This window comes from Glossina fuscipes, unplaced genomic scaffold (assembly GCF_014805625.2).
Source record: "Glossina fuscipes isolate IAEA_lab_2018 unplaced genomic scaffold, Yale_Gfus_2 0, whole genome shotgun sequence".
Classification (NCBI taxonomy): Eukaryota; Metazoa; Arthropoda; class Insecta; order Diptera; family Glossinidae; genus Glossina; species Glossina fuscipes.
Genome location: NW_023998414.1, coordinates 20,243,871 through 20,265,041, shown reverse-complemented (window position 1 = coordinate 20,265,041; position 21,171 = coordinate 20,243,871). Strand labels below are relative to the sequence as shown.

The following is a 21,171-nucleotide window of genomic DNA, read 5'->3' as shown; positions in this document are numbered from 1 at the left end:
TTCAAACGGTCCAGTTGTTGACAGTAGAGATCAGAATTTAGCGTTTGGCCATATGGCAGCAACTCATAATAAATAATCTCCTTCCAGTCCCACCAAATGCATAGCAAAACCTTCCTGGCCGTTTGAGGTGCTTCACCGCTCTTTGACCACGATCGTTTTCGCACAGGGTTATCGTATGTGATCCATTTCTCATCTCCAGTCACCATCCGTTTAAGACTTATATGTTAGCATGTATGTATATATGTATATATATTTGCACATATGTGATTATATAACGGTTAAAAAATTGTTGCCAGCGGTCGCGTTAAAAACAATAAACACAAAAATCAAGCGTGACACCGGACCATTCTCCATCAAGGCACGAATATTGAAATCATTTAGTTGATAAGCCAAGCGTCATACTATCACCATTTAACATTGCAAGGCCCTCCTATTTCCTTGTGTGAAAACAAAACCGCGTGCCGAATGATTTTTAAATTTGCTGAAAGAGTGACGTTGACCCATTGAAAATCAAACCTCCTTAGATTACTTGATTCATTGCTATGGGAAATTAATTTTGCCATACGATCTTCGCAAATCAAGAGGGATTAGAAGAAACCCAAAATTTCTGAAGCAAACCCAAACAATTAATTGCTTACGTAGGTAGCTTTCACATGGGCCAACTAATGTATTGAAACAGTAATTATCGGTAGTTCCTTGGGTCAAGTTATTGGTTTAGGGAAACTAGACATTATTAGTCGAAATGCTAACTTGGACTTGAAGATACTTGATTGCAAGCTAGAACGGAGATGCAGTCATTCTATGTATCATAGGGTATATATCCTACATATTTCGAACAGCATTTTCAATCAGCAAATCAGTTCGTGTATGACGAACATATATGTCACAATCCGTCCATCCGTCCTTGTCGGATGTCCTCAAAAGATTATATCATTATCAATGTGTATTTGCCATAATAATGTATTTTCTAAAATATTTTTGTCATTTTGTCAATTATCACGTTTCGCTACAACCTAATTTCATATTGCGTATACTCTTTGTTTGACGAGCAGCGTACGAGTATATCGCAAAAGAGGTCGACACAGTTAACTGGTTAAATAGCATTATTGCAGAAACTCGTAGATGATGACTAAACTAAAGAAACTAAAAACTGTCTTCGGTCACGGAAAGACTTTGTTACTTTTTTTTTTTTTTTTGCTGATAGGAGGTTGCTTTAAACTCTCTTTACTTTGGCAGCACTAAACCTATTCAGTTATATTATAACACGTACGAAAGGTGATAAAGTGACATACAATAGATAATTAAATAAAGAACAAAAAAAAAATAAATAAAAAAAAATACCGTAACATTTGTTGAATGACTTGAAAGTAATTAAATTTTAAAAATGAGCTCAAATTTTGAAAAAATTCTTTACACATATATATCACGATAGGGCGATAATACTTCGCATGGGATTTATGCTACAAATTCGTAACTCATTATATTCATATTAATCAAGAATATTTCAAAAATAACATTTTGGGCGTTTTTTCACCAACACATCGCTAGTTTATAATCATATTAATCGAGAAATGTTTAAAGAATAGAGAGTTCGTGGCGTTCTTTCACCAAAAAGCCGGGCAATAATCCTATATTTGAAGTCTTTTCTATCGGCAACCTTTCCTATAATCGCTCTGAAATATCTAGGGGAAAAACTAACCACGCGATTACCCGTCTCTCGGTCACGTTTCGCAAGTGACCTATAGTACGGCGTGGCAGGATTAGTAATCGGTAATACCAAAGTTAGGCGATTCTGAAGCTATGGATGGAAGAAAACACCGCGAACTTATTCCTTCACTCAGCACTTTGCCCGCAAAATACTTATAAGCTCGTGCTTATAACGCTCAAAGTGACGCGATATTAATGGGAGCGAGTTTTTAAGCATGTGTTATTTTGCAGATCGCGCAATATCGTAGTAAGTCTCGCGTATTAGAAAGTATATATACATATATATATATAGATATTCGTTCTATAAGAAGAATAAATTATTACGTCCTACGCCAGTTGTGGTATAAGGGTGCATTTAGTTTATGCGAACATAAGCAACATCCGGACGGATTTGCAATAGACCCATATTTCAGTATACTCACCATCAAGTCACCATCGTGTTCTGAATTGATCTAAGTTTGTCTGTCCGTCTGTCCTTCTTTTTAGCATTTTTGTGCACAATTTCTGAAATATTTTGATGAAATGTGAGATTTGAATCGGCGTGTTTTGGGCCAAGGGCGAACGCTATTGAAAGTGGTTCGGATTGCAGCACTTTTTTAACTTTATTTTGAAAAGTCGTTATATGAATAACTGCGAATAAGCGAAGTGATGTCGAGTTGTGGTGAACTATGGGGCTTTTGCTTGTTTTCTTATAACTTATTCTTAGTTGGTATTCGTCTTTGCGACTCTTTTAATGAACTATTCCTTTCGTTACTTTAGAGCATATCGCACTACATCTTCTAGATGAAATTTTTCGAAATTCCTTTTTTTCTGCAAGAAAAATAGATAATGATTTACAGGTTTTTTTTTTGTTCTTTCATCCATCAATATTGTAGATTGAGAGATGGGCGTATCAATGAACATAATTTTACTGCAAGTCGTGTATATATACATGCGAATATCGGTTTACTATATATAAAAATGAATAACAATTTCATTTCGAATTTTTATTTGTCTTTCTTTCATTACTGAACGTTTTTTCTCTAGAATCTTTTTGTTTCTTTTTTGCGTGTGTGTGTGTGACTATTTAGATTCATTTGAAATATTTTGTTAAATGTCACTGAGGAAAAAATAGAAACATGTTGCTTTTATAACCTATTTTGCCGCAACCTTTACAGTGAGTGACGGCATTATAAGGAAAGATATGCATATGTTTTAGAAATTTTTGCGCTGCCGCCTGATATCGTGTTTGACAATATGTTTATAATTTTCTAAATTTACATTACATTATTATTGATGAAAGGTCTCCATTTCACTTAAGACTGTTAGGTAAAAAAAATATTCTCTATTATCCCCCACTTAATCGGTCAGAAATTGTTTTATATTTTTCTTATTGCCCAAAATTTGAGTCGCAGCATATAGAATCAGACGGAAACGAGGCGACTGTGTGCATATGTGAAAGGAAAGTCTGTTATTTAGATGCGAAAACTTCGGGAAGGCTAAGATGTATTTCGATGCCTAGAAAAAGTTTTGCAGCAAATGTCTTCCCATTCTTTTTGTCTTCAAGCAAGGAATCTAAACTAGGCATTACTCGACTCGAGGAATACGAATACATATTTCTCAGATACTAAATGTCTTATTAAGACTCTGAATAAATGAATAATTAAGGGGAATGGGGGACGCGACTGCAAATTTTTCAGAAAATTTCTTATTCTATGTAGGCCTAACGAATGCTTTGAAATGATCCGATAAGACTGATTGTGTTAAAAAAACAAACTCTACTGCGCGTTCGAAATCAAAGACAGCAAGCAGTTTTACCTATTGATTTTTATTTTCTCTAATACTTTAGCGAACCCGTCGTAGATAGCGAAACAAATTCGGAAAACACGCGGACTATTTTTCCACATTTTCGCCTATAACTTCTGGTCCCGTTTCACGTTCAGTTCAAAATTGGTCTCAATTTGTTCACCAGCATGCCCAAAACGAACGATGACACTCTAGTTCCAAGTTATTTACAATTTACTTTAATGCGTACTAGTAGCACATTCTTCATCCAATTACAAATAGATTGATCGTATTTGAATTGCTTATGCAAGTGGATTTGGCGAATAGATATGAAAAAATGATCGCAACAGATTTTGAACATTGCTTGTGCAAAATTCCTGTTCATCTTCATTGTTGCGGCTGTGGCAAGTGAACAAAGCCGATCAACGAGTAGTAGAAGCAGGTATGTGTCCTTGGTATTTCGAGGACTACACAAAGTACAAAAAAAAAGGGATTATATATATTCGAAAGTCTCTTCGTATAAATAATGGCAACAACAAATTTTTATATAATCATTTCTATGAAGACCCAAAAAACGAAGATCAAAATGACGTAGTCTAGTTCTAGTATTCACTATATGTTCGCAATGATGTCCTCGATTCGAATTGACACAAATATAGAAAAGTCTTTGCAAATAAGACAAAAGTAAGCAAATCATGATCGACTCTGACCGAATCTCTTTTCTATCCTTCATCTTTATCCAAAGTAAAGGTAAAAAAGAAAGCAATCGAAAAGGTAAAAATTCATAATCTATAATATTTGAACGGGACGTGGCCAATTATTTACATTTTTGTAGAATAAGCGGGAAAATTTCTATCGCATGTCTAACCAAAAAAAGTAAGAAAGCCAAGGTATTCTCGGTTCATATTGATTTAGTTCATTTTCCACATCAATCCTATCCGCAAGAAATCCCCATATCTTTGGTAAATTCCAAAGCGATAACTTGAGACCAGAAGAACTAGAACCAGAACTCGATAACTACACCACAAGCATGTTTAGAATGAACATTACACAGACGTAACAGGCATGCATACATTTTTGCTTAGTTCATCGCTCGCAAAGAAACTTTTTTTCTTATTTAAATGTGACATTGCGGTTGTGATTCCGAAATGAAATGCATGCAAGTCCCTTATTCGACCGTTTGGGCCCGAACACAATATCAAACTGACTGATGAGTCCTTGAGGCTCATTGCGACTCCAATCGTTATAAAAATGGAAAGGATTAATTTTCACATCATGACTAACTGCAAAACATATTTTTTTCCAATAATATAAAATAATCAAAATATTCAAGTTCAAATTTAAAATGAGCGTCAGAGGCCTGACGGATTAGGGACAGATTCGGTTTAAGAGGAATAATAAAAGTAAAGGGAAACAGAATTTTTCAGTGGAAAAAACGTATGCATCGGAAACTTTTGACCGCCAGAAAATTTGAGTGTCTTTTGCTTTCTGTTTTTTTTTTCTGAAAGTAAGCTCACGGTTGGGTGGAAATCGGCGGCAAAAAATGTTGGCAATTCACATCCAAGTGAACGTAGCGCGTTTTCAAATTTCATTTACGCCAAAGTTTGTTTTGCGAGGAGCTATAGTAGTCGCTGATGCTATCACTTTTATGAATTGGACGCCACTAGTCGTGCAAGCATAATGTATCTCTTCCATCACATGTCTCTGACGGGCGTCGTGTTACAAGAATACGGTATAATCCTTCGAGTGATTGGTCATATTGAAAAAAAGAAATAAGAATAGTAAGAGCCCCTCCAAAGACAACGAAGTCGCGCTTCGTTCAATAGACGACACTATCTGCTTCACATAATTGCTCAAAGAAACCGTATACGCCATTAAATTTCTTCAAGTCTACTAATTTCCAAGCAAAAATTGTGCCGTTTCGAATGCGGAGCAATTAATGCATCGTAAGTTAAATTACTCTCCTTCAGTGAAAAGATATGGGAAAGCATGTGTTAAGATGATTATCTGTCGCAAGATTGTAAAGCGAATTCTTGTAACAGCCTTGCAAAACAATAGTGCCTTTGCTGATTTTGATATTGACGAGTGGAAAGGAAATAGTCCTGACGCATATCCTCATAGTTGATTCACTTTCTGTACGAAGTCATTGACTCTTGGATGATCGATGTTAAATAGTTTATCTTAGAATTAAAATTTGTTTCTTAAAAGTTTCACGATGACGCGTGTAAAAGACGTTCACCAAAAATCCAAACTATCCAAGTATGATTTTTTAATCTTAAAATTTCTTAAAAAGCACCTCTCTAAACAATTAATAAATCTCTCTATCTAAGGAGGTGCAAAAATATTCAATTCGATTCCTTTCCCTAGAGGAATATCGATTGTGTTAATCGGGATAAGACGAAGGCAGCCAAGTTAACACAAGCTTAAAAATGAGTTCAGAAGGACTATCGCTACCTTTTATCAAAACGAATGATAACATTGTAAGGGCATGACAATAAATTCAAATTTAGCTACCGTAATAGAGGTCTGTTCGAAATATATTCCATCGAAGCGAGAAAATGTAATATACTTCTGTGGGCACCTCCTACATCTATATGAAAATACGTTTCAAATAAGCTAAGCAAAGTGATGTTCTGCTCTTCGGAATCATTTTCACCACATTTTTGAAATTTAGTATGTAAGCGTAAACCTACTGAAGGGAAGTAGTGAAATTTGAGACTCTAGTGCAGGCAAACCCGATAACTCTACCGACATTCACCTATATATATATACCAAATCAATCTATATGAAAATATAAGTATTGCACCCAGTCGTTGATCGTAGCCACTTAACAGAGGTCTGTAATGGCTTTTACAGAGCACTTTACGCCGCGGAAAACTTGTTAGCCATTTTCCCTCCTTTTGCATCTTTTCTATCGCATGGCAACGTCTAGAAACAGTTAATTCATCAATTGTTACACTGTTTGGGTTTGAGATAGGTTTTCGTCTAAAATCTCTTGCAATTCATTGTCTTCGAACTTGTTTGGTCCTCTAGGCCGTTCTTTGTCATTGACCTTAAAATTGCCGATAATTGGGATATGATGAAACTGATCAAAATACATGCAAGCACCTATTACGCTTTTGATCAGCCTTAAATTCTGAATCGATTTAAGCATATCCGTCTATCCGTCCGTGTTATGTTTGCAGTAAACATTTTCCTCACATCAACCTCAAAGTTGGCGCAGACATTGAAAGTTCTTGCACGCATGTTGGTATTGAAAATGGGCTAAATGTGGTCGAAGGACACGCTCGCAGTACCACGTAAGCTGAGAATAGCACCGTTTTTCAAAAGCAATAAAATATTGGTTTTTTGTTCCTCATGTTCATAAACGACTTCAAGGCATATTCTATTGGCAATGCCCGTATTGCCCACACTATAGTTACAAAAATGTCAAAAATTGACCACGCCTACCCTATATAATGGGGTGTCATATTACTATATTTATAACGGAAATGAATGGAGTGACCCAAGCATTTCCAAAGGGCGTGAGGACAGCGCCCACAAGCCTACACGGCAAGATCTTTGATTTCGAAAGTAGAAAAAGATTAGCCGCGTCCACTCCATATTATAGAGCATGAAAATGTAGATATTTTCCTTTTGTTTTCAGGAGAACGATGATGGGTATAAAAGATTCGGTAACGACCGGAAGTAATTTTCTTACTTGTTACTTATTTTGCACGGTCTAGGTATGTTATCCATATCTGTTTTACTGTGCCGAAAAAAAAGAGACACTAGAATTTATAAATTAAACTAAACTAAACTGAGTCCTCAGAGAACTTTGTTGAACGTCACAACTATTTAACGACTTCTCGAACATTTGGTCAAATTTTAGATGTATGTCTTTGCTGGTTAAATTGAAATTTAACTTCACACCCATGGGTTATAGTTTCCCTGTATCATCGGGTGGCCAGCTTCGTGCACCTACAAACCTTTTTGAAAGCTTGAGCAAGCCTAAGCAGCCAGACGTACATAGCTATATAGATTTACAAATTTTACGCTAATCAAAAATGTATATAACTATATAGCTTACGGTGTCTCTGATATTCATTTTTTGTTAATACAGAGGCAAGTGCTAAGATAGCCGCCATGATGTTATGCGTGCGTTCAATGAACCTTTTTTTGCGTTCAATTCTCTCACTCATATTTAACTGTTATACATATATATATATATATATGAAAAAAAGCTAAACCAGAAAAACTTTTCGAAAATTGCTTCTCTCCACATTTGTATATGTGTAGAGGTCTTATCGTCCTTTCACTCGTCCTGCGAAACATTTCTTATCTTTATCGCAACAAATAATTCTTTTAACTTAAATATGTACGTTTTCAGTTCATAGTTATTTGAAATGTTGCCAAGTTGGTTTTCTATTTTTTTTTTTTTTTTTTTTTTTTGTTTAACTATCAAATATATATAATTTAATCGTTGTATTTATAAGCTGCAAACGTTTTACTTTATTTTACGTTACAGGTACACCGTGCATCCTCACATAAGGTAAGCGGTCTAGTTTTGTGCAATTGAATGTGTATGCGTGTCTCTGTCCATTACACAGACTTACAATAAACAAATGTGTAATATGTCGTCTAATTCTCTGTTTTTATAATTTTCGTATAACAAAAAAATGAAGAAAAAAAAGAATGAAAAAAAAAAAGAAAAGAAAACATTGTAGAAATGATTTAAATTCATTTTTGTTAATTTTTTGCTTTCTTTTCATTCATCATTGAAGCTTTGTTGAGCAGGTGTTGTCTATCTAAATATTTGTCTTACCTTATTTATTTATTTATTTATTTATTTATTTATTTATTTATTATTATTAAGTTTTTTTTATGGCTTTTCTAGTTAACACTTAACTTTACGTTTAATATATTTATTTATTTATTTTTTTTATTTATTTATTTATTTTTTTTTTATATATATATAAATGCGATGTTTTAAGATAATCGTCTTCATCTCGTTGAATTTTGAATCTTTTAAAGGTTAACGGCGACGAAAATTGGCAATACGAAGACATAACTTTGGAACGCGGCACTTCGGGCTTGGGCTTTTCAATTGCTGGCGGCACCGACAATCCTCATATAGGCAATGATACCTCCATTTATATTACAAAATTAATACCGGGCGGCGCAGCCGCAGCCGATGGTCGTTTGTGCGTTAACGATATTATTGTTACGGTTAATGATGTATCGGTGGTGGATGTGCCACATGCCGGGGCAGTAGATGCGTTAAAGAAAGCCGGAAATGTTGTGAAACTGCACGTGAAAAGGAAACGTAGCGATGGTGGTGGCGGAGGTGTTAGCACGGGTGCATTAACTACAAGTCCTAAGATAGCGGCGAGCTCTGAAACAACGGGTCCCAAGGCCATTGAAATCGATCTTGTGAAAGGTGTTAAAGGTTTGGGCTTTTCTATAGCTGGCGGCATTGGCAATCAGCATATACCCGGCGATAATGGTATTTATGTTACCAAAATAATGGATGGCGGTGCCGCTGCTGTCGACGGACGCTTGTCTATTGGCGATAAATTAATCGGAGTCAAAGCAAATGGGGTAAATATTTTGATAGTATTTGTCTCAAGATTTACGATTAAATTGCAATAATTTTTTATTTTTTAATTATTTATTTATTTTTTTTTGTTAACACTTTTTTTAGGAAGAGAAAAATTTAGAAAATGTTACACATGAACAGGCGGTCGCCACATTGAAATCCGTTGTTGATAGAGTGACATTAATTGTTGGCAAATCGCAGCATTTGATGAGTGTAACGCAAACTCAACACTTTAGTCAGGTTAATTCACATTCAACAGGTGCGGTAAATACTGTAGGACAGTCAGTTGTCGATTATGCTCGTTCATCCTCCACCACAGCCACTACCAATAACAATATCAATCAACAACAAGCATTACCATCACTACCACCACCACCACCACAACAACAACAACAACAACACCACCAACAATACACAGTAGCCTCCTCATCCAATCCTGCTGTAGCCGAAATTGCATCAGCCTCCAGATCCCAGTCACCTTTGCCTCGTAAGCTTTCGTTAACATTTTCATTTGTTATGTTCTTTATATGGCCAGCTAAGCTTTAAACTCTCTATTCTTCACATACTTAACTACTACATTACTATGTCTACCACTCTTTCTCTCTCTCTCTCTCTCTCTCTCTCTCTCTGTCAATGTCTAATTCGTTTCCTTGACCATTCATTTAAATAGAGCTACACTTGTATGCTTGCTTGCATATTGAAGTATTAATCAAATTACAACAACAATTATATTATGAAACTAGAGAGCAATTGTCTCTGATTAAATTACACATATCGCGCGGGCTTTTAATTTTCATATAATTTTTTATGCAATTATTGTTTATTTATTAATTTGCCTTTAATTTTAACTTATATTGCATATTTGAGAAAAGCAAAAGCTGTACAATGAAGGACAGAAAAACAAAAAATTAATAATATTTATTTGTTATGACAAAAAAATCGCGTTTATTAAATAAATTAACAAGAAAAAAAAAAAAAAAAAAAAAAAAGTTATTGCACTCAATGTTTCTTCTGTTAATCTTTGATATTTAAGAATTAAGCGCAAAAAAAAAAAAGAAAACAAATTAAAAAATTCAAAAGTTCCCTAACTATAAATTATTACTGGTTGTGCACGTTTTCTTTTTCGTTTTCTCCCTTTTTATTCTTTTAAATGTCTCTCTACCTGGCATGCCTGCATACAAGAGTGGTTTGTTTATAATAAATGTCTATATTGTTTTTATGAACATTTTTATTATTCTCTGTGTTTTATCAAAAAATATTTTCTCTTAAACTCTTCATTTATTTATCTTTCTTTGCCAACACCAACAACAACAGCTTTTAGCATCGCCACTAATCGGTTCTTTTAATTGTTTTCAATTTTGTTTCACTTTTTTTGTATGTGTTTTGTCGTTTTGATTTCTTCTTTTTTTTTTCTAATATATATATTATAACAAAAAACCAAAAATTAAAAAAAAAAAACAAAAAACCAAAAAAAAAAAAAAAAAAATTCAATACGATTTATAGAACCAGCGTCCAGATATGCATCATCGAATGTTTTGGCTGCCGTACCTCCTGGTACTCCGCGTGCTGTTAGCACTGAAGATATAACGAGGTGAGTAAATCTTAATTAACAAGTAAAAGCATTACAGTGGTCTATTGGTCCAACATTAAATAAATATCCTACACCACTTCGCTTGAATTAGTTATCCATATAATCACTTTTCAAAATAAGGCGTAAACCATTTTCAATTGCATTCGCCCTTGGGCTAAAACATGTCGGTGTAACAGAGTTCATTAAAACATCTCAAGTATTGTGATTCACAAGTTGGACAGACGAACAGACAAGTATACATCGATTGAGAAAGTGTTGCTGAATATATCGGTGTATAAAAAAGCGCATGTATCTCAAGTCTTTCTGGGTTTTTTTATGCATCGTAATGGAACGGTTTTGCATTCCATAAGCCGTTGTTTGGGAAGCGATCATAAAAATGATCCGATCCAAATCATTTCAAATAGTGTTTGTCCTTGGGCAGGAGGTCCTTATTGTGTCAAATTTTGTCCACATATCTCGAAAATTGTGACCCGTAGGTTGATTTTTGCAATTACATGGGAAGATGGACAGACAAACTTGATTGAATTCACAAGACAATTCTGACTCGACATAATAAAAGTTGGCTATTCTGGGTATCACATAGATCCGCACAAACTTAATATACCTGCACTACAAGTGGTTTAGTGTACAGTTATGCTTTATATTGATAAAGGGTTAACTCTCCGCTTTTGATACCCTCGTGGTATGGGGATGTATTAAGTTTATGCGTGCGATTGCAATGCACAGGAGCACTTGAGGTAAACATAGCATTTATTATACCGATCGATTTAGAATCATTTTCCAAATTGATTTAGGCTTGTGTGTCCGCATGTTGTCTGCCCAAGGGCAACGGAAAAATGATAAAAGCTTTCATAATTAAATTACGTTTGCTAAATTTAGAGCCCGTTGATGTTTGAGTATCGACCGATAAGAGGGTTTTCATGCGTATTATGCGTTTACATAAAAATAATTTATAATTTTTGTGGGGTTATAAGTTAAGCGAAATGATGTACAGTATGTAAAGGTTCGCCTTGCCCGGCTATGACATACACATATATAGTTGACTTTTAAATAGTTGGCTTCAAGACAGAGGAAGGTAGAAAAAATCAGAATGACAAGAAGTTTGTTCCCCTTGTGAAAGGTTTGAACTCGTAATCGCGATTCCCGACAACCGGAAAACATTCCCGGGCGACTCGATTATTTGTACAAATCTTCAGGTCAATATTTCCCATAAGCTATCAATTTATTGTTGCAATCGGCTAACGAATCACTCCCCAACTGTGAACTTAACGAAGAAGCGCTAATACAACAAACGTTTTGCTTTTCAACTTAATTTTTGTGATCACGGGCGTCTGCACAACCTCAGTTCGAAATCGACCGAAGTGTGCAGGAACTTAGGTGGGGAAATTTTGATTATTTTAAACCACTCATATCTGTTTGTGTGTATTGCGCTCTAAGAATGATGGTTCAACATCCCAAATTTTAACTGTCCTGCCGAATATTTCTATTGATTGTATCGCATTAGATGTCAGGATCGGTAATTTAAGAAGAAGAAAAAAAGAAGGGGCAAAGCTTGAGATTATAGTTATTTAAACAAAAAAAAAAAAGCCCCCTCCCCCGGGCGGGTTTAGTGTGTGAAAAATTAATGGTTAAAGGCATTCTAAGTAAAATATCGATTTATGATTACAAATGGTACACACATAGTTAACACATTATTGTTAGGGTAGTTGAGTTTTGTTGCAACATCCACGCACATGTCCAATCAACCTATCTCAATTTAGCCAAGTAATTATGGTGGTCCAATATAATGCCTTGTCAACTAAATTATACAACGGGTATTTTTCAACAACAACAACAACAACAATAACAACAACAAACAAACAAATAAACATCCAACGCTGTTCAAAGCGCTTTGTCAAAAGTTACACAACACTTTCTTTCCTGTCACATTATTAAAGGTTAATCACGGTAAACGGCGTGATATCTATGGATATAGTTGCGTTATTATTAAATGGCTTTATTAAATGTATGGCCGAATAGTGTGAGTGTAGTTAAGTTATAAGTTTTCTTTTTTTTTCAAATTTGGCAAACTTTACCGACAAGTCATGCATATGATAATAGCGAGAAAACATAAGACGACATAAGAAAACGAAAAGAAATAAAGTTTTGATAGCAATGTTGGCGAGAAAAGCTTAAATAATAATAATGAACAATGAATTTATAGAGCGCTTGCTTTCAGATATGAGCAGTGATATAAATCGTATTAAATTGCGGCAGCGACAAGAACCCATTTGGTAGCCGTGTTATGTAAAGGAAAAAAGTGGAATGAAATATTCATTCATTCGTTAGTTAGTTAATCAGCAAATAATTTATAATATAATTTGTTTCAGTCCGTAGCTGAACGAAAGTTCATTGGAATTTTATATGCATTTTATATTCTTTTATTGTATGCAGGGAACCGCGAACAATAACCATACAAAAAGGTCCACAAGGCTTGGGCTTTAATATTGTGGGCGGTGAAGACGGTCAAGGCATATACGTTTCATTTATATTGGCTGGTGGTCCTGCTGATTTAGGTGGCGAACTGAAACGTGGCGATCAGTTGCTGAATGTGAATAATGCGGACTTGAGAAATGCCACTCACGAAGAAGCCGCGCAGGCCTTAAAAGTAAGGGACAAATGAAATACACTTAATATAGTTTAATGCAATTTTATTATACGTTAAAGACTTCCGGTGGAATTGTTACCTTGGTGGCGCAATATCGACCCGAAGATTATAATCGTTTCGAAGCGAGAATACAAGAATTAAAACAACAGGCGGCACTTACTGCCGCTGGTACCGGCACCCTGTTGCGCACAACACAAAAACGATCGCTTTACGTGAGAGCCTTGTTCGATTACGATCCAAATCGTGATGACGGTCTACCGTCAAGAGGTTTGCCCTTTAAGCATGGAGATATTTTACATGTAACTAATGCGTCCGACGATGAATGGTGGCAGGCGCGTCGTGTCTTAGGTGACAATGAAGATGAGCAAATCGGTATTGTACCATCGAAAAGACGTTGGGAACGTAAAATGCGTGCACGCGATCGAAGCGTCAAATTTCAGGGTCACGCAGTCAATGCAAACAATAACATAGATAAGGTATGTAAATATATAAATGTATTGCATTTACTTTAAATGATTACATGAAATAAGCATTTACCTACCTTCGTTTGGAAATCATCGAACGAAGTCCGTTTGACAGGATTATATCCCATATTCCTCGTATTATATTTTACAGCAGTAGAACCATATTCGCAAAATAGAAGCTCGCACCTATTTTTCTATCTACCTGTACTCTGTATGTAATTGTTATGGGCAAGGTAATTAGTGCGACTTGAAATGAATCGTGAACAAAGATGCATATGAAGCTAAAAAGGCATATGACTACGCAAATCATTAATGGGCGCCGGGAAACTTTTAAATCAAAAAATAATTAGTACTTTATGTCATTCACACCACTTTAAACCTAGTTTACCTAGTGGTCTCTTAATGAGTCTATAAGCGTGTTTAAGTGAAAAGTAATAATTCGTTGTATTATTTTAAGGTTGGCTTTAGTATTTAAAAGGATTTGACGGAGAGATTTCTTAAATATTTTGTGGGAAGTTGCGATTATATAGGCAATTACAAGGAATAGTTTTTTCTCTGTTTTTTTTTTTCGATATAATTTTGATCCGTTCTTTAGTTACGCAGAAGAACGCAACTCGATGCATGGTTGCATTCCCAATTCGATTAAAAAATAAACATAATGCCTATGGACTAATTTCTTAACGCTTTCATGACATTATTAAATTATATTTCTACATTTAATCTTCAGCTGTACGTAAGGACTAAAAGTTAAGCATCTTCTCAATAGGATTACGGCAATGAACAACGAAGGAAGAGATTGTTAAACAATTTTTTAAAAGATAGAAGCTCTTATCCAATTGATTTTACACACTGAGAAAAGTCGAAAAAATGTTATCTCAATCGTTTTTACGAAACTACTAGTACACCTTCAAGTCCTTCAAATTTATATAAAATTGAAACGTTCACTATATGTACAGGTAATAGATAAAAATGATGTGAGCTAAATGTTCAGCTAAATTGTGGATGAAACACAAAATTGTCGTCAATGGAGAAAGTTAGAGAAATATGCAAATGTTCGATGATTTCGACTTGCACGATATGTGATTTCAACAAAATTATGCAACCGACCTAATACCTAAATTAAAAGAACTAAAAAAGAAGATCGACTATTGTCGACTGCAATGATATAAGTAAATCCAAAAAGGAGTAAACTAAAAAAAAAAAAAAAAAAAACAGCAAATTGATACCCTGTGTCATTTTGCTTGCATATATTTTGATCAAAAATTTTTGAACAATTGGTACAAAACATTTTCCATCATTTTCTGCAACGTTTTGCCATCTTTTGGGTAATATGGGGAAACCGTATCGAAAGACCGATATTGGTTTGGCAGGGATTCAATCATTGATCCATTTTCGCTCTTCAACATTTCGAAATCGCGTGGCAGTCAAGCCATCGATCCGAACAAATGATAATCAGAAGGCGCTATTTTCGGCGAATATGTTGAGCACGAGTTTCATTCGATTGTAGCAACTCGTAATATATTACACCTTGCTGATCCCTCCATATGCACAGTAAAACTTTATGACTATGAATATTCCACTTCGGCGTTTATGTGAATGGGTTTCTTAAGATTGTCGTAATAGATTTACTTAATGAATGAATGTTGAAAATGCAATTTTAATATTTCGCATTACCTTATGATTTAAACTAATAGATGTCGCTAATCAATGTACATGCAAGTACCTATCATTATAGGGCATAAGCAAAATCATGTAAGCAGTTAGGAGATAGACAAAATAATATGAACACTTAGGTCATATGATACGATAGCATATGATATGATATGGTGCGTTATATATAGGAGTTATCGGTGCGTGTTGCAAAGTGCAATTCATGCCAAATATAAAATAATATATTGTAAAGATTTATTGTGTGTGTGTGTGTGTGTGTGTGTGTGTGTGTGTGTGTGTGTGTGTGCAAGCGTGTGTGTTCATTTATTATTAATTATATTATTATAAAGAGATTCTGTTCTTACGTTTCTCAATCTCATTCTCCTTATTCCAGCAATCAACTTTAGATCGTAAAAAGAAAAATTTCACATTTTCACGAAAATTCCCATTTATGAAGAGTCGCGATGAACGTAACGAAGACGGAAGTGATCAAGAGCGTAAGTAGCTAAAGAAATTTTCAATAAAAATATATAGCTTTTGTAAATAAAGAAAAAAGAAAAAAAAAAAAAAAAAAGAAATGTTGACAACAGTTCGCTTTAATCAGAAATGGAAAGGATTTATTAAGACTTAGAGACAGTCGTTGTTAACAATTTACTTGCACTTCAAGGAAAATCAAAACATATGTTTTTTTTTTTTATTACTACACCCTTATGATAATTTTTAATAATTTTAATATTTTTAATATTTAATTTTTCTAATTGTTTTTTATGCAAATGTCTATAATTATTTGAAACTTTTTGTTTTCTGTTATTTTACATTTAAAAAAAAAAAAAAAACAAAACATGAACTTAACATGAACGTGCGTTTGTTAAATGTGTCTTCAATATCATCAATCAATTTCCATAATCATGAAATGATAAAAAAAAAAAAAAAAACAAAAAAAACACCAAACATCATCCCTACCATCCACCCATCCGTACATATGTTCGTTACTTTACGCCACGTATTGTGTCCGAATTATGTAAACGTGTGTTTTGGAATTTTCGTTAAATGTACAAAAAAAAAAAAAAAAAAAACTGAAAAACTGAACAATCACCTCATTCAACTTTTCGTGTAAAAACGAAAGCGAATGGAATTGCGGCCAGCACTAGTGAGTTAGATGTTAACAATTTAAATAACAATGATTCCAACGAGCCACAACGTAAGTCTAATTGCAGAAAAAATATCTATATACACATATATCTAATAATTTTTCTATTTATAAAACTTATGTAAGTGCGTAAAAAGCATATTGAGTATTATACATAAGGAGAGATATTTAGACAAAATAAAAACAAACTAACTAATCTGGTGAATATATGGTGATTAACTAAAGTTTTTTTTTTCTAGCTAATTTTAACACAGTCTACGTCTAACAAATTAATTTTTTTTTTATTCAAAATTGTAAGTTTTTCATTTTCAAATTTAGAGTGCAATAACTTTATTGAAAAGAATAATAAAAAAAAAAAAAAAACGAAAATTCATAAAAAGAAACTTGAATAATATATTTCTAAAAACGTATTGTCTTCTACTCTGGTATCGTCTAAAAGCGCGTGTACACCTTGCTCTTTCACTCTTATCGTATAATTATGTGTAACACTATGCAACACACATATTTGGTTCTTTTTTTTTTTTTTTTTTTTTTTCCTTTCTTTAATTATTTTGATTTTCGCTAATTTATTCATCACAGTTTTATCTCAAATCATAATCATAATAATATTAATAATAATTAAAAGGAAACATGTGTTGCAAGTACATTTTTAGCAGCAAAGCTAAGCATTTCTTAAATCCTCATCTCATCAAAATATAAATATTAAAAATTTGAACAATGTCCCAAAATTGATTAGATTGCTTTCTTCTTTCTTAGGGTTTCGAAAGTAAAATTTATTAATAATATTTAGCGGACTTAGTCTAAACACACACATAATAAGCTTCCCGTCTCCTCATCATATTCCCTTTTTCGTTTTCTTATTCTATTTTATCTATTTCTATTTCTCGCTTCATATTCTCTCCACTATACGTTATACGTTTCTCCCACTCTTACTGCCTCCGCTGTTATCATTTATTCAATTGAAAAAAAAAATATATATATATATAAAAATAAAAATAATAATAAAAATTTCCAAAATCCTTGTAATCTTTTTCTACTTGCTGTCGTCTTTCTACCTATCTCTTTGTTTGTGAAAAGCCATACCGAATCAATTCTGTTTTTTTTTTTTTATCTTTCTCTCTCTTTCTTTCCTACAATTCTTCTTCAAATTTTTCTAGCTTTTATGCTTTGCTACACACAAGACGATGCCAACGCTGAAGGAGGTATGTAATGTTTCTATTTCATTTTTTATAAATGTTTGTGCAATAAAGCCAAAAAAAAATAATAATAAAAATAATAAAAAAAAATAACCAAAAAAAAAAAAACTTAGAAAAGTGTGCAAAATCTGATTTAGTTTTTTTTTTTTTTTTTTTTTTATTTAATAGAAGTTTTATTCATATGTTTGGATGTAGCTTTAATTTTTTTTTTTCTTTCTTTTTTTCCATTTATTTGTATTTTTCTTTATGTACTTTTTTCTGTTTTCTTTTTATTTTAAGTACCCACCTAACTCTCTCTATCTCTCTCTCTCTCTCTCTCTCTCTCTCTCTCTCTCTCTCTCTCTCTTCTCTCTCTTATTTGTTTTTGTCTTTATACAAACCTTTTAAACTCTCTATACCTTATATAAATAAAAAAAAAAAAAGAAAAAAAAAACCCAAAGAAAATTAAAAAACAGATTGCTACCCTTTAACATAGATACACACACACACACATGCTATATTACTAAACCTAGGCAAGAATAATAAAGTCCTTTGTTAATTTCTCTTTTTATTTTTTTTTATTTTTTATGTTTGTTATATTTTTTGATTACTTTAATTTTAACATTTACGTGACATTGTGATTAATTGGCTCTCTAATCATATCAGCCTTAATATATATATATATACTAATCACATATATACTATCATATACATATTTACGCAAACATATATTTAATATTATTTATATATATTTATATAGACCGCTTTCATAACGTGTATATACATACTCTCTCCTTGCGATCTTTGTTTCTTTATTTATATTTATTTCTTTTCCAATTTACAATACATTAAGGAAAAAGTAATTTATTTTAAAATCCATATTTAATCTATACATACAATACATATATAATTCATTCATTCATTCATATTTAAGGACTACCTTCAAATGCCTTCTAATTGGGAATATGTTTAGAAATTTACGAACGAATCGAACAAAAGGTTTAAGAAAGATTATGGGTTAAATTTTTCCATTTTTAACTTAATTTTTAACTCTATTGATAATTTCATTTATATTCATTTATTTCATAGTTATTGCGATGCTGTCCAAAATACCAAAAAAAATAATTACTATACGAAAATTTTTCGAAATGTACGATAACCTGCCTTGTGTTGATGTGTTAGACAAGAAAGTTAGAAAGGTATTGAGAAATCTAGCATATCGTTAGCCAATTGCGCGATGGATTGAAATATTTTAAAAAAATGTCAAAATTGGAAAAAAACGTTTTTTAAGAATTTCTACTCAAAAGAAGTATGAGGAGAGTATAATCAGATTTATCGTTTTGCTTTCCTGGTCTTATTTTGAGAAACGCATCGAACGCCTCGAAGATTTTATAGGAACGAATATTTCCGATTAATGCCAATTTGAATCAGTTCAGTTTAGACACGTTCGTCCGTAAAAGACTGAAACTTGTTTTATTTATCCACTGATCAAATTAAAAAAAAAAAGAAAAAGTAGTCGCGGTCCGACCGATTGTAAGCTTGTCTTAAACGGGCAGAAAAGCTAAAAGAAAGAAAAAAATCAATTTAAAATTTTAAAAACATTATTGTCCACAACTTGCTGCCGGAAGTACGGGTCATATTGCAGATGTAAATATTTAATAGAGTCTGCAAAAGATTTGATTCGACATTTGTCTGGATTGCTATTTAACAAAAAATCCCAATGTTGCAAACATGCTGCAAATCTTTCTAACACTATCTCGATCCATTCCAAGCAATTACATATCGTATATATGTGCCATACTCCAGCAAAACTCTTTCCTTATTCTGGTTTTTAATGACTAATTTTGCATAATAAAGATGAGTGGGAGCATGTTATCACCATACGTGGCCATACCATATATGAGTTGTTAAGCTCGCCCCTTGTCCTACTGATACAATTCAGTGAGGTGGCGTTTTCCCAAATATTTAGCGAAAACAAGAGGATGGGTAGAGATGTTGCTACAAAACAGGGTTTTTTTTTCGGGATGAAAGAAAAGTTGTATATAGTCATAATATTCGAGAAAGTTCTTATGCATGTAGTTAAGTCTTTAAAAAAGTGATCGTTAGGATAGCATTCGAATTAAGGTACATAGCGTTTTACATAGCGTCAGTCTGCTCTATTAGGGCGAAGAAATTGACTTTCCATGTTCAAATATTTCTTTCCAATATTTTTACTCTAAATTTTTGTTTACTGGCTCTTGTGCAGCTCTTGCTAAAATTAGCGCGATACATTTGCGGTCGCTTTTTTTGCAACAACATTGAACCACATTTTCAGTAATATGCCCATTTGTACTGACGTAGCCACACTAATATCCTTTCGTTCGAAACATGAACATGAACTATCTAAACTTTCATCTCTTATAAAAGGTCAACGGCAAAACATATCAAGTTGCAAGCTCCTGAAACATTCTCAGTTGAAGCAGGTAGCGTTAGAGGGAGACAAAACCTTCCAGTTAAAGAATTTTTCTTTGATATTCTAAAGCGTTCAAAGCATCTATTGAATCAATAAAAAAGTTAATTTTCTGAAAAGAATGCAATGGTGTGTGTAACCTCTTAAGAGGTACAACTGATCTTATAGAATCCAGTCAGATGGAATCAATGTATCGGTTCATCATCATCGTCGAAAGGGTATAGAGAGAGTTTTCTTTGAGGATAGAGAGGGAGAGCTGAAGCACGTTATCAAGAATCATAAAAATTATAATTAAGAACGTCTACGATACTAACACAATTAGACTCATTGCATAAGCGACTCTTTTTTTTTTTTGCTCCTCTTATAAATTGAATCGATTTATCGATTAATTCATAGAAATTTAAGTTTGCTTTCAATAAGAGTTTAGTTTAAATCACCATTTTACGAGTGAACAAGTTGCCCGATAATAGTGAAAAAAAAGATTACTAAAATAAACATATAACGCTTTTCTTTTGCTTAAGCGTATACCGCTTAGTCCAAAAAAAAAAAAAAAAAAAAAAATACCAAAATATATCCATTAATCGATCTTGTATGGTAGGTGTGGCAATACGAAATTTTTCTTCTTTCTCTCATAAAAGCAAATAAATGAAAATGTATATATATAATTGGTTTTAAAAAAAAAAAAATCGCGTATTTCTTAATTATCATTTGAGTTTTAATTTCTATGGCTTCTTACCATTACATCCAATCAGTCTCAACAGACATCTTTGCCTGCAAAAGAAATACTTTGTTGAATTTTTTTTCTTTTCGTTAATTAGGTTTTGTTTTTGATTTTCTTTTTTTTTTTTTTTGAAGTAACTTTAAATTAGTTGAGATATGGCTTGTTTTCTAATTTTCCTCTTTTTTTTTTTCTTATTATTTTGTTGTTTAAGTAATTTGCGTTTACTTTTTATTCTCTAGTTTGAAAAAAAAAAAAAAAAAAAAAAAAAAAAAAAA

The 21,171-nt window shown here is 33.1% G+C and overlaps 1 protein-coding gene across 14 annotated transcripts in view; it reads left to right on the top strand.

The window, feature by feature from the left end:
* Positions 1–21,171, top strand: part of LOC119636819 (disks large 1 tumor suppressor protein) — a 57,751-nt gene that overhangs the window by 23,584 nt on the left and 12,996 nt on the right. For 6 of the 14 annotated variants that reach the window (XR_005247187.1, XM_038032469.1, XM_038032544.1 and 3 more), the window contains 9 exons: positions 7,979–8,002; positions 8,485–9,051; positions 9,155–9,536; positions 10,553–10,640; positions 13,074–13,287; positions 13,347–13,763; positions 15,796–15,898; positions 16,528–16,602; positions 17,709–17,753. Coding sequence is in view for 13 of the 14 variants with exons in the window: in XM_038032469.1 (XP_037888397.1) it covers positions 7,979–8,002; positions 8,485–9,051; positions 9,155–9,536; positions 10,553–10,640; positions 13,074–13,287; positions 13,347–13,763; positions 15,796–15,898; positions 16,528–16,602; positions 17,709–17,753 (1,915 nt within the window). In the remaining variant the exon portion in view is untranslated. Of the gene's footprint in view, positions 1–7,978; positions 8,003–8,484; positions 9,052–9,154; positions 9,537–10,552; positions 10,641–13,073; positions 13,288–13,346; positions 13,764–15,795; positions 15,899–16,527; positions 16,603–17,708; positions 17,754–18,026; positions 18,056–21,171 lie in introns of those variants that run through there. The other 8 variants (XM_038032493.1, XM_038032482.1, XM_038032519.1 and 5 more) reach the window with 6 other exon arrangements.